The sequence below is a fragment of the Oncorhynchus kisutch genome, unplaced genomic scaffold (assembly GCF_002021735.2).
Source record: "Oncorhynchus kisutch isolate 150728-3 unplaced genomic scaffold, Okis_V2 Okis03b-Okis08b_hom, whole genome shotgun sequence".
NCBI lineage: Eukaryota > Metazoa > Chordata > Actinopteri > Salmoniformes > Salmonidae > Oncorhynchus > Oncorhynchus kisutch.
This window is the reverse complement of record NW_022261980.1, coordinates 2,012,143-2,024,949: the sequence shown is the minus strand read 5'-3', so window position 1 is coordinate 2,024,949 and position 12,807 is coordinate 2,012,143. Positions and strand designations below refer to the sequence as shown.

Below are 12,807 nucleotides of genomic sequence, written 5' to 3'. Positions count from 1 at the left end.
AGGTGTTCAAGAAGTTCAGACTTACCGAAGTCTTTCTGGCAGTACTGCCTCTGGCGCTCCCCTCGACCGCGGGCCCGCCTACATTTCCCACAATGCCCTACGGGAGTAGAAAGAGAAGCAGTGAGTTGATTTGAGCACAGATAGTTTTTTATATCAGGGTATTGCACAATGGTTAGGATGGCACAGATGAGTTTCTGAGAGTGAGTAGGGGACTTAAGGATAGTAGAGTAGAGAGTAGGATAGACTAAAGGAAAGAGAAGAGCATAGGACAGATTAAAGGAAGAGTAGAGAACGGGATAGACTAAAGGAAAGAGTAGAGAGCGGGATAGACTAAAGGAAAGAGAAGAGCATAGGACAGATTAAAGGAAGAGTAGAGAACGGGATAGACTAAAGGAAGAGTAGAGAGCGGGATAGACTAAAGGAAAGAGAAGAGCATAGGACAGATTAAAGGAAGAGTAGAGAACGGGATAGACTAAAGGAAAGAGTAGAGAGCGGGATAGACTAAAGGAAAGAGAAGAGCATAGGACAGATTAAAGGAAGAGTAGAGAACGGGATAGACTAAAGGAAAGAGAAGAGCATAGGACAGATTAAAAGGAAGAGTAGAGAACGGGATAGACTAAAGGAAAGAGAAGAGCATAGGACAGATTAAAGGAAGAGTAGAGAGCGGGATAGACTAAAGGAAAGAGAAGAGCATAGGACAGATTAAAAGGAAGAGTAGAGAACGGGATAGACTAAAGGAAAGAGAAGAGCATAGGACAGATTAAAAGGAAGAGTAGAGAACGGGATAGACTAAAGGAAAGAGAAGAGCATAGGACAGATTAAAGGAAGAGTAGAGAGCGGGATAGACTAAAGGAAAGAGAAGAGCATAGGACAGATTAAAAGGAAGAGTAGAGAACGGGATAGACTAAAGGAAAGAGAATAGCATAGGACAGATTAAAGGAAGAGTAGAGAACGGGATAGACTAAAGGAAAGAGAAGAGCATAGGACAGATTAAAGGAAGAGTAGAGAGCGGGATAGACTAAAGGAAGAGTAGAGAGCTGGATAGACTAAAGGAAGAGTAGAGAGCGGGATAGACTAAAGGAAAGAGAAGAGCATAGGACAGATTAAAGGAAGAGTAGAGAACGGGATAGACTAAAGGAAGAGTAGAGAGCGGGATAGACTAAAGGAAAGAGAAGAGCATAGGACAGATTAAAGGAAGAGTAGAGAGCGGGATAGACTAAAGGAAGAGTAGAGAGCGGGATAGACTAAAGGAAGAGTAGAGAGCGGGATAGATTAAAGGAAGAGTAGAGAACGGGATAGACTAAAGGAAGAGTAGAGAGCGGGATAGACTAAAGGAAGAGTAGAGAGCGGGATAGACTAAAGGAAGAGTAGAGAGCGGGATAGACTAAAGGAAAGAGAAGAGCATAGGACAGATTAAAGGAAGAGTAGAGAACGGGATAGACTAAAGGAAGAGTAGAGAGCGGGATAGACTAAAGGAAGAGTAGAGAGCGGGATAGACTAAAGGAAAGAGAAGAGCATAGGACAGATTAAAGGAAGAGTAGAGAACGGGATAGACTAAAGGAAGAGTAGAGAGCGGGATAGACTAAAGGAAAGAGAAGAGCAATGGACAGATTAAAGGAAGAGTAGAGAACGGGATAGACTAAAGGAAGAGTAGAGAGCGGGATAGATTAAAGGAAGAGTAGAGAGTAGGATAGATTAAAGGAAGAGTAGAGAGTATGATAGATTAAAGGAAAGAGAAGAGCATAGGATAGACTAAAGGAAGAGTAGAGAACGGGATAGACTAAAGGAAAGAGAAGAGCATAGGACAGATTAAAGGAAGAGTAGAGAACGGGATAGACTAAAGGAAAGAGAAGAGCATAGGACAGATTAAAGGAAGAGTAGAGAGCGGGATAGACTAAAGGAAAGAGAAGAGCATAGGACAGATTAAAGGAAGAGTAGAGAACGGGATAGACTAAAGGAAAGAGAAGAGCATAGGACAGATTAAAGGAAGAGTAGAGAACGGGATAGACTAAAGGAAAGAGAAGAGCATAGGACAGATTAAAGGAAGAGTAGAGAACGGGATAGACTAAAGGAAAGAGAAGAGCATAGGACAGATTAAAGGAAGAGTAGAGAACGGGATAGACTAAAGGAAAGAGAAGAGCATAGGACAGATTAAAGGAAGAGTAGAGAGCGGGATAGACTAAAGGAAAGAGAGCAGGACAGATTAAAGGAAAGAGTAGAGAGCAGGACAGATTAAAGGAAAGAGTAGAGTAGAGAACAGATTAAAGAGTAGAGTAGATATTAGGACAGATGAAAGGAAGAGTAAAGTAGAGATTAGGACAGATGAAGGAAGAGTAGAGTAGAGATTAGGACAGATAAAAGGAAGAGAGTAGGACAGATTAAAAGAAGAGTAGAATGGAGGCTAGATGAAAGGAAGAGTAGCACAGATTAAAGGAAGAGTAGAGTAGAGAGTAGGACAAATTAGAGGAAGAGTAGAGTAGGATAGATTAAAGGAAAAGTAGAGTAGGATAGATTAAAGGAAGAGTAGAATGTAGGCTAGATGAAAGGAAGAGTAGAGTAGAGAGTAGGACATTAAAGGAAGAGTAGATTAGAGAGTAGGACAGATTAGGATTAGATTTAGGTGAGGGAGAGATTGAGGTGAGATGGAGCAAACCTCCTCTGGGTGGTTGGGGTAGTCGGTTCCTCCTGGTCTCATCCCTCTCCAGGCGGGGAAGGACAGGTGGGCGATGGGACTGGTGAGGGGGTTGTCGAGCTGGGTGGCGAGGGGACTTGATGGGCCAGCCACCTGGAGGAGCTGAGGGACAGTGCGGGAAAAGGTGAGTTACATTATTGAGTATCAACATGCCTTTGGAGTTAGGGCCAGGAGTTTTCATGACCTGACCAAGAACAGGACCTGGGTCCAAGACATAAACTCAAATGGAACTTTAAGGGATAGTTTACTTATTTATTAGATGTTTGTTTTCTTACCTTAAAAGCAGTCTATGGAAAAGGAGTGACTGCAATCCACACTTTGTTTTTGTTAAACTAGCCACTGCCAACAAAATGTTAACATGAGCATTTTTTTTTACCAAAGCACCATATCAGTAAATCTCCCCAGTTAAGCACGTTTTAAAATGTCATGCCCAAATCATTTTTAATCATTAAAAAACAATTCATTGAGGACCACAATCCATTTAAGAGATGAGGGAAAAAATATCAAAATATGTACAATTTCTGAACTATTCCTTTAAATTTGCATTAATCATCCATTAATGTGAGATTTGTGCAAACGATGGAGAAGCATATGTGTATCTTGAATCAGGATTTGGGCAAGGGATCTTTCCAAGGCATTCTTTAGGTAGAATCTGTAAGGACAGGCAGTGGGAGACGAGAAGCAAGTACAGGGAGTGAACATTTAATGAAATAGACAGGAAACAAAACAAGAACAGGGTCTGGACAGGGGAAACAAAACAACATTAATGCTGACACGGGGATGCAACTGAGGAACAGACAGATAGAGAGGGGGCAATCAACAAAGTGAAGGAGTCCAGGTGAGTCCAATGAAGCGCTGATGCGTGTAATGATGGTGACAGGTGTGTGTAATGAGGGGCAGCCTGGCGCCCTTGAGCGCCAGAGAGAGGGAGCGGGAGGAGGCGTGACAGAATCACTAAAGAGTGACTTTCTGTCCAGCATCAAATCACTATGATACGACATGAGCAAACATCGTCTTAGATCATTGATTTCTGCTCCAAAATGCTAAAAAGCAATCGCTTTTGTTTGTCTTGACACAGGCTTTCAATGCTCCCTGTGACCCACAAGGTAAATAGGACCATGTTTCTAGACCTAACCCAGTCTTTAGCCACGACTCAAAAGGAACTGACTGCGTGACCCTTTAGTGGATCTAAACCCACCAGTTAGAAAACACTATGCTAGGGGCTAGACTACTTCTCAACCTACCAGGCTTTCAATGTTCCCTGTGATCTAAACCCACCAGTTAGAAAACACTATGCTAGGGGCTAGACTACTTCTCAACCCACCAGGCTTTCAATGCTCCCTGTGACCCACAAGGTAAATAAGACCATGTTTCTAGACCTAACCCAGTCTTTAGCCACGACTCAAAAGGAACTGACTGCGTGACCCTTTAGTGGATCTAAACCCACCAGTTAGAAAACACTATGCTAGGGGCTAGACTACTTCTCAACCCACCAGTTAGAACACACTATGCTAGGGGCTAGACTACTTCTCAACCAACCAGTTAGAAAACACTATGCTAGGGGCTAGGCTACTTCTCAACCCACCAGTTAGAAAACACTATGCTAGGGGCTAGACTACTTCTCAACCCACCAGTTAGAACACACTATGCTAGGGGCTAGACTACTTCTCAACCCACCAGTTAGAACACACTATGCTAGGGGCTAGACTACTTCTCAACCAACCAGTTAGAAAACACTATGCTAGGGGCTAGGCTACTTCTCAACCCACCAGTTAGAAAACACTATGCTAGGGGCTAGACTACTTCTCAACCCACCAGTTAGAACACACTATGCTAGGGGCTAGACTACTTCTCAACCCACCAGTTAGAAAACACTATGCTAGGGGCTAGACTACTTCTCAACCCACCAGTTAGAAAACACTATGCTTAGGGGCTAGACTACTTCTCAACCCACCAGTTAGAAAACACTATGCTAGGGGCTAGACTACTTCTCAACCCACCAGTTAGAACACACTATGCTAGGGGCTAGACTACTTCTAAACCCACCAGTTAGAACACACTATGCTAGGGGCTAGACTACTTCTCAACCCACCAGTTAGAAAACACTATGCTAGGGGCTAGACTACTTCTCAACCCACCAGTTAGAAAACACTATGCTAGGGGCTAGACTACTTCTCAACCCACCAGTTAGAAAACACTATGCTAGGGGCTAGACTACTTCTCAACCCACCAGTTAGAAAACACTATGCTAGGGGCTAGACTACTTCTCAACCCACCAGTTAGAAACACTATGCTAGGGCTAGACTACTTCTCAACCCACCAGTTAGAAAACACTATGCTAGGGGCTAGACTACTTCTCAACCCACCAGTTAGAAAACACTATGCTAGGGGCTAGACTACTTCTCAACCCACCAGTTAGAAAACACTATGCTAGGGGATAGACTACTTCTCAACCCACCAGTTAGAAAACACTATGCTAGGGGCTAGGCTACTTCTCAACCCACCAGTTAGAAAACACTATGCTAGGGGCTAGACTACTTCTCAACCCACCAGTTAGAAAACACGATGCTTAGGGGCTAGACTACTTCTCAACCCACCAGTTAGAAAACACTATGCTAGGGGCTAGACTACTTCTCAACCCACCAGTTAGAAAACACTATGCTAGGGGCTAGGCTACTTCTCAACCCACCAGTTAGAAAACACTATGCTAGGGGCTAGACTACTTCTCAACCCACCAGTTAGAAAACACTATGCTTAGGGGCTAGACTACTTCTCAACCCACCAGTTAGAAAACACTATGCTAGGGGCTAGGCTACTCCTCAACCCACCAATTAGAAAACACTATGCGTAGGGGCTAGGCTACTCCCATTATGTCCTGCACCAAATTACTTGATAAATTACTAAATTATCAAACCTGTTTACTAAATTCTAAAGGATGCTAAAGTCTTAGATCATTGCTTTGTTGAGCAGTACACAAAAATGAGTCAAAACTATGGTTTTGTACCAAGCACCACTATCTCAGCATGGAATATGCGATGGGTTTTGGGATTAGGAGCGTTATCACGAAACACTTCTAAGATAAGTGGGGGACATTCCACTCCAGAAACTTCATGCCTTGGCTTTATCAGTTATTGTCAGCCAGGTACAGATCAAAGTATAGCAGGTCAGAACAGTGTATTCAGTTTTGGATCAAAGTCCACTTTTGCAGTTATATAGGACAAATATAATGATTACTATTGAATGTTGGTTACATTCCAACCAGGGCCAATTTAATAGAAATACAACACTGATTATAAACCTATGTTTGAGTTTGCAGTTAATAATTCCCCTCTTATATAAACGGATGTAATAAAACATTCCAGAAGACATTTGCTGAACATTAGCAAGGCACAGTCAGTTTGTAGGCCAGGGGTTTTCAAACTGGGGTCCCTGTCAGCCTTCCAGGCCCATGTTGCCAGGGTTATGAACATACTTTGTAGATTAATAATATTACATTGTGTTGTATTACACCTTCTAAACTTATACCACAGATCCCTTGGCCAAAATGTGTTACCTTTGTTGTTAGTGATATTCATTAAAACAAAATTAAATGTAAAAAAAACTATTTTGAGATCTGGCAGTACCTCCGCTGTACCGGAGGCAGTCAGATCTGAAAATATTAAAAACACAAACATTTATTTATTAATTTTATACCCCTTGCAGCAATGTTTAGATCCATCTATCTATCCATCATCCGTATCCATCCATCCATCATCCATATCCATCCATCCATCATCCATATCCATCCATCTTCCGTATCCATCCATCCATCCATCATCCGTATCCATCCATCCATCATCCGTATCCATCCATCCATCATCCGTATCCATCCTTCCATCATCCGTATCCATCCATCCATCATCCGTATCCATCCATCATCCGTATCCATCCATCCATCATCCGTATCCATCCATCCATCATCCGTATCCATCCATCCATCATCCGTATCCATCCTTCCATCATCCGTATCCATCCTTCCATCATCCGTATCCATCCATCCATATCCATCCTTCCATCATCCGTATCCATCCTTCCATCATCCGTATCCATCCATCCATCATCCGTATCCATCCATCCATCATCCGTATCCATCCTTCCATCATCCGTATCCATCCATCCATATCCATCCTTCCATCATCCGTATCCATCCTTCCATCATCCGTATCCATCCATCCATCATCCGTATCCATCCATCCATCATCCGTATCCATCCATCCATCATCCGTATCCATCCATCCATCATCCGTATCCATCCATCATCCGTATCCATCTATCCATCATCCGTATCCATCCATCCATCCATCATCCGTATCCATCCATCCATCATCCGTATCCATCCATCCATCCGTCCATCCATCCATCCATCCATCCATCCATCATCCGTATCCATCCATCCATCATCCGTATCCATCCATCCATCCATCTTCCATATCCATCCATCTTCCGTATCCATCCATCATCCGTATCATCCATCCATCTTCCTTATCCATCCATCCATCCATCCATCATGTATTAAACTTCAGTCACACAAACAGAGGATGAGTGAAACCAGGGGCAGGTTTTCCCATGTAAATGCATACATCCCATTAAATTGACATTTTGGACATGAAATTTAACACATGTTAATAATGGGTACATTGCCGTCCATTGGCTTTTGCTTACAAAATGCTAGCTAGCGGTTGGTGGCAGTGCCTGCAAAAAAAAAAAAAAACACAACCTGGATTGCATTTTGTCCTTAGACTTCTTACAAGGTAAGGAAACAAAATGTTATTTTAATTTGGTTGAACTACCCCTTTAACAATGGTCAGCGGTCTTACCCCAGTAGGGTCTTGTGGTGACAGGGGGAGGTCTAGTAGTAGTAGTAGTGGTAGTAGTAGTGGTGGTGGGGGTGATCCCAGGGGATGTAGCTAGCAGTGTGGTGAGGCTCGCGTAGCTGACTCCTCCTGCCATGGAACAGAGCATAGCGGTCTGGAGGGAGCCAATACTCGTATTCTATCCCCGGGTTCCTGTCTGTCACCAACACCTGCAGACACAACCACACAGTGTACAACGGATGTATATTTTAATATATATTGTTTTATAATACCCGGTATATTTTAAGCAATATTGGCCATATAACACAAACCCCAGAGATGCCTTATTTCTATTATAAACTGGTTACCAACGTAATTAGAAAAGTAAAAAATAAATGTTTTGTCATACCCGTGGTATACGGTCTGATATAACACGGCTGTCAGCCAATCAGTATTCAGGGCTCAAACCACCCAGTTTAGAACTGTCAATACCAACAATATACTGAAAAAATATAACATATGGAAGACAACACGTTAAGAAAATATATGTCCGTTACATATAGGAGAGGAGACTGACTGGTTCTGATAAATTGGCGTTTTGTATTTGTCATTATTAGGGATCCCCATTAGCTGCTGCCAAGGTAGCAGCTACTCTTCCTGCGGTCCAAACACATTAAGGCACTTACATTACACATAAAACAGTTTATCATATAACAGTATTACACCACTAAATATCTACAATACAAAATGTATAATACCACAATATTACAATTTACGTGTGTGTCGAGAGAGTCTGCTAGCGTGTGTGCGTATGCATGTGTCTGTACCTGTGTGGGTGTCTCTTCACAGTCTCCATTGTTTCATAAGGTGTATTTACCTGATGTGGAATAGAGTTCCATGTAGTCATGGCTCTATGTAGTACTGTGAGCCTCCCATAGTCTGTTCTGGACTTGGGGACTGTGAAGAGACCTCTGGTGGTATGTCTTGTGCATGGGTGTCCGAGCTGTGTGCTTGGAGTTTAAACAAACGGCTCGGTACATTCAGCTTGTAAACACTTCTTACAAAAACAAGTAGTGATGAAGTCAATCTCTCTTCCACTTTGAGCCATGAGAGGTTGACATGCATATCATTAACGTCAGCTCCACTTAAGGGCCAGACGTGCTGCCTTATGAGCCAATTGTACTTTTCATAAGTCCCTCTTTGTGGCACCTGACCACACTACTGAACAGTAGTCTAGGTGTGACAAAACTAGGGTGTTGAACAAGTATACTAACAAAGCTATCATTGTGTACCTTAATTAGTGAGGTTAGTTTGCAGTCTCTATATACACTGAACAAAAATATACAGTCAACACAACATGTAAAGTGTTGGTCCCATGTTACATGAGCTGAAATAAAACATCTCAGAAATGTTCCATACACACAAAAAAACTTTCTCTAAAACGTTGTGCACAAATTTGTTTACATCCCTGTTAGTGAGCATTTTTCCTTTGTCAAGATAATCCATCCACCTGACAGGTGTGGCATATCAAGAAGCTGATTAAACAGCATGATCATTACACAAGGACAATAAAAGGCCACTAAAATGTGCAGTTCTGTCACACAACACAATGCCACAAATGTCTCAAGTTTTGAAGGCAAGTGCAATTGGCATGTTGACTGCACGAAAGCCCACCAGAGCTGTTGCCAGAAAATTGAATGTTAATTTCTCTAACATAAGCAGCCTCCAACATTGTTTTAGAGAATTTGGTAGTACGTCCAACCGGCCTCCCAACCACAGATCACGTATATGTCGTTGTATGGGTGAGCGGTTGGCTGATGTGAACAGTCTGCCCCATGGTAGCAGTGGGGTTAAGGTATGGACAGGCATAAGCTACGGACATTGAACACAATAGCATTTTATCAATGGCAATTTGAATGCATAAAAATACCGTAACGAGATCCTAAGGCCCATTGTGAGGCCCATTTTTTCCTTTACTTCCCGTCATGTGAAATCCAGAGATTAGGGCCTAATGAATCTATTTCAATTGACTGATTTCCTCACATGAACTGTTACTCAGTAAAAATCAATGAAATTGTTGCATGTTACGATGATATTTTTGTTCAGTATAGTTATTGCATTGCGGCTCCTGTCAATCATAACTTTGACCAGACTGACCATGACGTGCAGGTCCTCCATAGTGGGTCCAGGGACCTCAAAGCTTTCCCAGGTGTCCACAGAGCGCTTGTACAGGAGCTTGGTTCCCGCTACGCTGTACTCCCCAGGAACACTGATCTTCCAGTTCCCATTAATGACAAACTGGGAACGCCCATTCTGGAGCGCTGGAGGGAGAAGAGAAGGCTTGAATGAAGGTAGGGAATGTGTTTGGTTTTCAATGCTGATTGGTGAAGTGTGACTGAAATTGGCTTTGTGATGATAATGTGTATGTGTTTGATTGAATTATGCTACGGTTGGGGTCAATTCCTTTTCAGTCAATTCACAAATCGCAATTGAGGTATGAGGGAAATTTGATGTGGAGTTTTCCTCCTCAATTTCGTCACTGAACAAAAATATACAGTAAACACAACATGTAAAGTGTTGTCTCATCGCTGCAACTCTCCAACAGGCTTGGTAGAGGTGAAAGTCGAGTCATGCATCCTCTGAAACATGACCCGCCAAACTACACTTCTTAACACCCGCCAACTTAACCCGGAAGCCAGCCGCACCAATGTGTCGGAGGAAACACCGTTCAACTGACGACCGAAGTCAGCCTGAGGGCACTCGGCCCACCACAAGGAGTCGCGAGATGAGCCAAGTAAAGCCCCCCCGGCCAAACCCTCCCCTAACCCGGGCAACGCTGGGCCAATTGTGTGCCGCCCTATGGGACTCCTGGTCACGGCCGGTTGTGACACAGCCTGGGATTGAACCCGGGTCTGAAGTGACGTCTCAAGTACTGCGATGCAGTTCCTTCGACCGCTGCGCCACTCAGGAGGCCATGAGTTGGAATTTCTACTTACATTTATGTCAGTTAGCAGACTCTTTTATCCAAAGTAACAGAGTAGTGAGTGCATACATTTTTTTTGTACTGGTCCTGCCCACAACCCTGGCGTTGCAAGAGCCATGCTCTACCAACTGAGCTACACGGCTAGGACCACTTTACTAAATTGAAATGGAATAAACCTCAACTCTACAATGTAACATTTCTTAATTCAGCAAAGTAACAAAGTTGCCTTGCCAAACAGTGGCATTACTACATCATTGCCTTGTTTGGCCTAACCGTGACAAGTTGCAGGAACAGACAAATAGGGAAACCATCTCTTGGAAGTACATTTTTTTGGGGGGGGGGGAATCTTCCAACCAAATCAGAACTAACCAAGTACATCCACTTGCCTGCCAGAAGGCCAGATCCCCAGTTCCCCCCACCCTTTTCCCACACCCAGTTCCCCCACCCTGCCCCATGGCCAAATTACACCTTTACGAGTGTTCCATTTCAGGATCCCTGCATTTTCCATTTCAGGAGTCACGTTATTACGGTCTTGTAAATGTGGGTGAGAATAGATGGATAGCCTTGGGTGTTGTGTTGACTGGAGAGCCCAGTCAGAGTGCAGCTGGGTATCAACCAGAGAGCTGTATCGGTCTCTGGTGCCAGGAAGTAACAGTAAGCTAACAGGAATGAGAGGAGAGCAGCATTATGGCTACTGAAAGTGTCAGGGAAGTGGTAGAGTTCTCTAGCCATGGCTGGGTGGGTTGAAACTCATAGCAGACATACAGAAGATGATAAAAAGGTCTCAAAGCAAATTCTCTGTCAAACCAGCACTTCTGAGAGGGCGAGTCTGAATATGTACTGTATATACTTAATGATATACAGAACATTGATGCTGTCCTTGTGTGACAGCTCATTCCCAGTGTGTGTGCGTGTGTGTGTGTGCACGTACGTCTATCAAGCTGAGCCATCTCTTACCCAGATAGTTCCTGCTGTTATCGGTGACACGGATGTGAGTAGCTCCAGCTGGGATCATGGTTACTTCATTGTACCCAAACGGACCCGCTATAGCCAACAGAGTACAGAGACGTTCATTAAGACAGATATTACACCAGTGGGAAACAAGTATAAACCATTCATTTAGAGACTGGGTAACAATGATGTAGATAAACACAATAGGTGGTGCAGTATGTGTTATATGCAATATATATATAAATATATATTTATATTTGTGAATATATACTGTATATGCTTATGTGTAACACATATAAAACTTTATTAAAGTAAATACAAACTCAGAAAAAAGGTCCTCTCACTGTCAACTGCTTTTGTTTTCAGCAAACTTCACATGTGTAAATATTTGTATGAACATAACAAGACTCAACAACTGAGACATAAACTGAACAAGTTCCACAGACATGTGACTAACAGAAATTTAATAATGTGTCCCTGAACAAAGGGGGGGGGTCAAAATAAAATAACAGTCAGTATCTGGTGTGGCCACCAGCTGCAGTGCATCTCCTCCTCATGGTCTGCACCAGATTTGCCAGTTCTTGCTGTGAGATGTTACCCCACTCTTCCACCAAGGCACCTGCAAGTTCCCGGACCCTAGCCCTCGCCCTCCGATCCAACAGGTCCCAGACGTGCTCAATGGGATTGAGATCCGGGCTCTTCGCTGGCCATGGCAGAACACTGACATTCCTGTCTTGAAGGAAATCACGCACAGAACGAGCAGTATGGCTGGTGGCATTGTCATGCTGGAGGGTCATGTCAGGATGAGCCTGCAGGAAGGGTACTACATGAGGGAGGAGGATGTCTTTCCTGTAACGCACAGCATTTAGATTGCTTGCAATGACAACAAGCTCAGTCCGATGATGCTGTGACACACCACCCTAGACCATGACGGACCCTCTACCTCCAAATCGATCCCGCTCCAGAGTACAGGCCTCGGTGTAACGCTCATTCCTTTGACGATAAACACGAATCCGACCATCACCCCTGGTGAGACAAAACCGCGAGTCGTCAGTGAAAAGCACTTTTTGCCAGTCCTGTCTGGTCCAGCGACGGTGGGTTTGTGCCCATAGTCGACGTTGTTGCTGGTGATGTCTGGTGAGATCCTGCCTTACAACAGGCCTACAAGTCCTCAGTCCAGCCTCTCTCAGCCTATTGCGGACAGTCTGAGCACTGATGGAGGGATTGTGCGTTCCTGGTGTAACTCGGGCAGTTGTTGTTGCCATCCTGTACCTGTCTGCAGGTGTGATGTTCGGATGTACCGATCCTGTGCAGGTGTTGTTACACGTGGTCTGCCACTGCGATGACGA

At 43.7% G+C, this 12,807-nt stretch overlaps 1 protein-coding gene across 1 annotated transcript in view; it reads right to left on the bottom strand.

The window, feature by feature from the left end:
• The window catches only part of adamtsl5 (ADAMTS like 5), a 74,528-nt gene that overhangs the window by 4,315 nt on the left and 57,406 nt on the right, over positions 1–12,807 (bottom strand). The window contains 6 exon segments of the mRNA XM_031812423.1: positions 26–97; positions 2,654–2,794; positions 7,549–7,615; positions 7,617–7,754; positions 9,682–9,845; positions 11,465–11,551. Of these exon segments, the coding sequence (XP_031668283.1) occupies positions 26–97; positions 2,654–2,794; positions 7,549–7,615; positions 7,617–7,754; positions 9,682–9,845; positions 11,465–11,551 (669 nt within the window).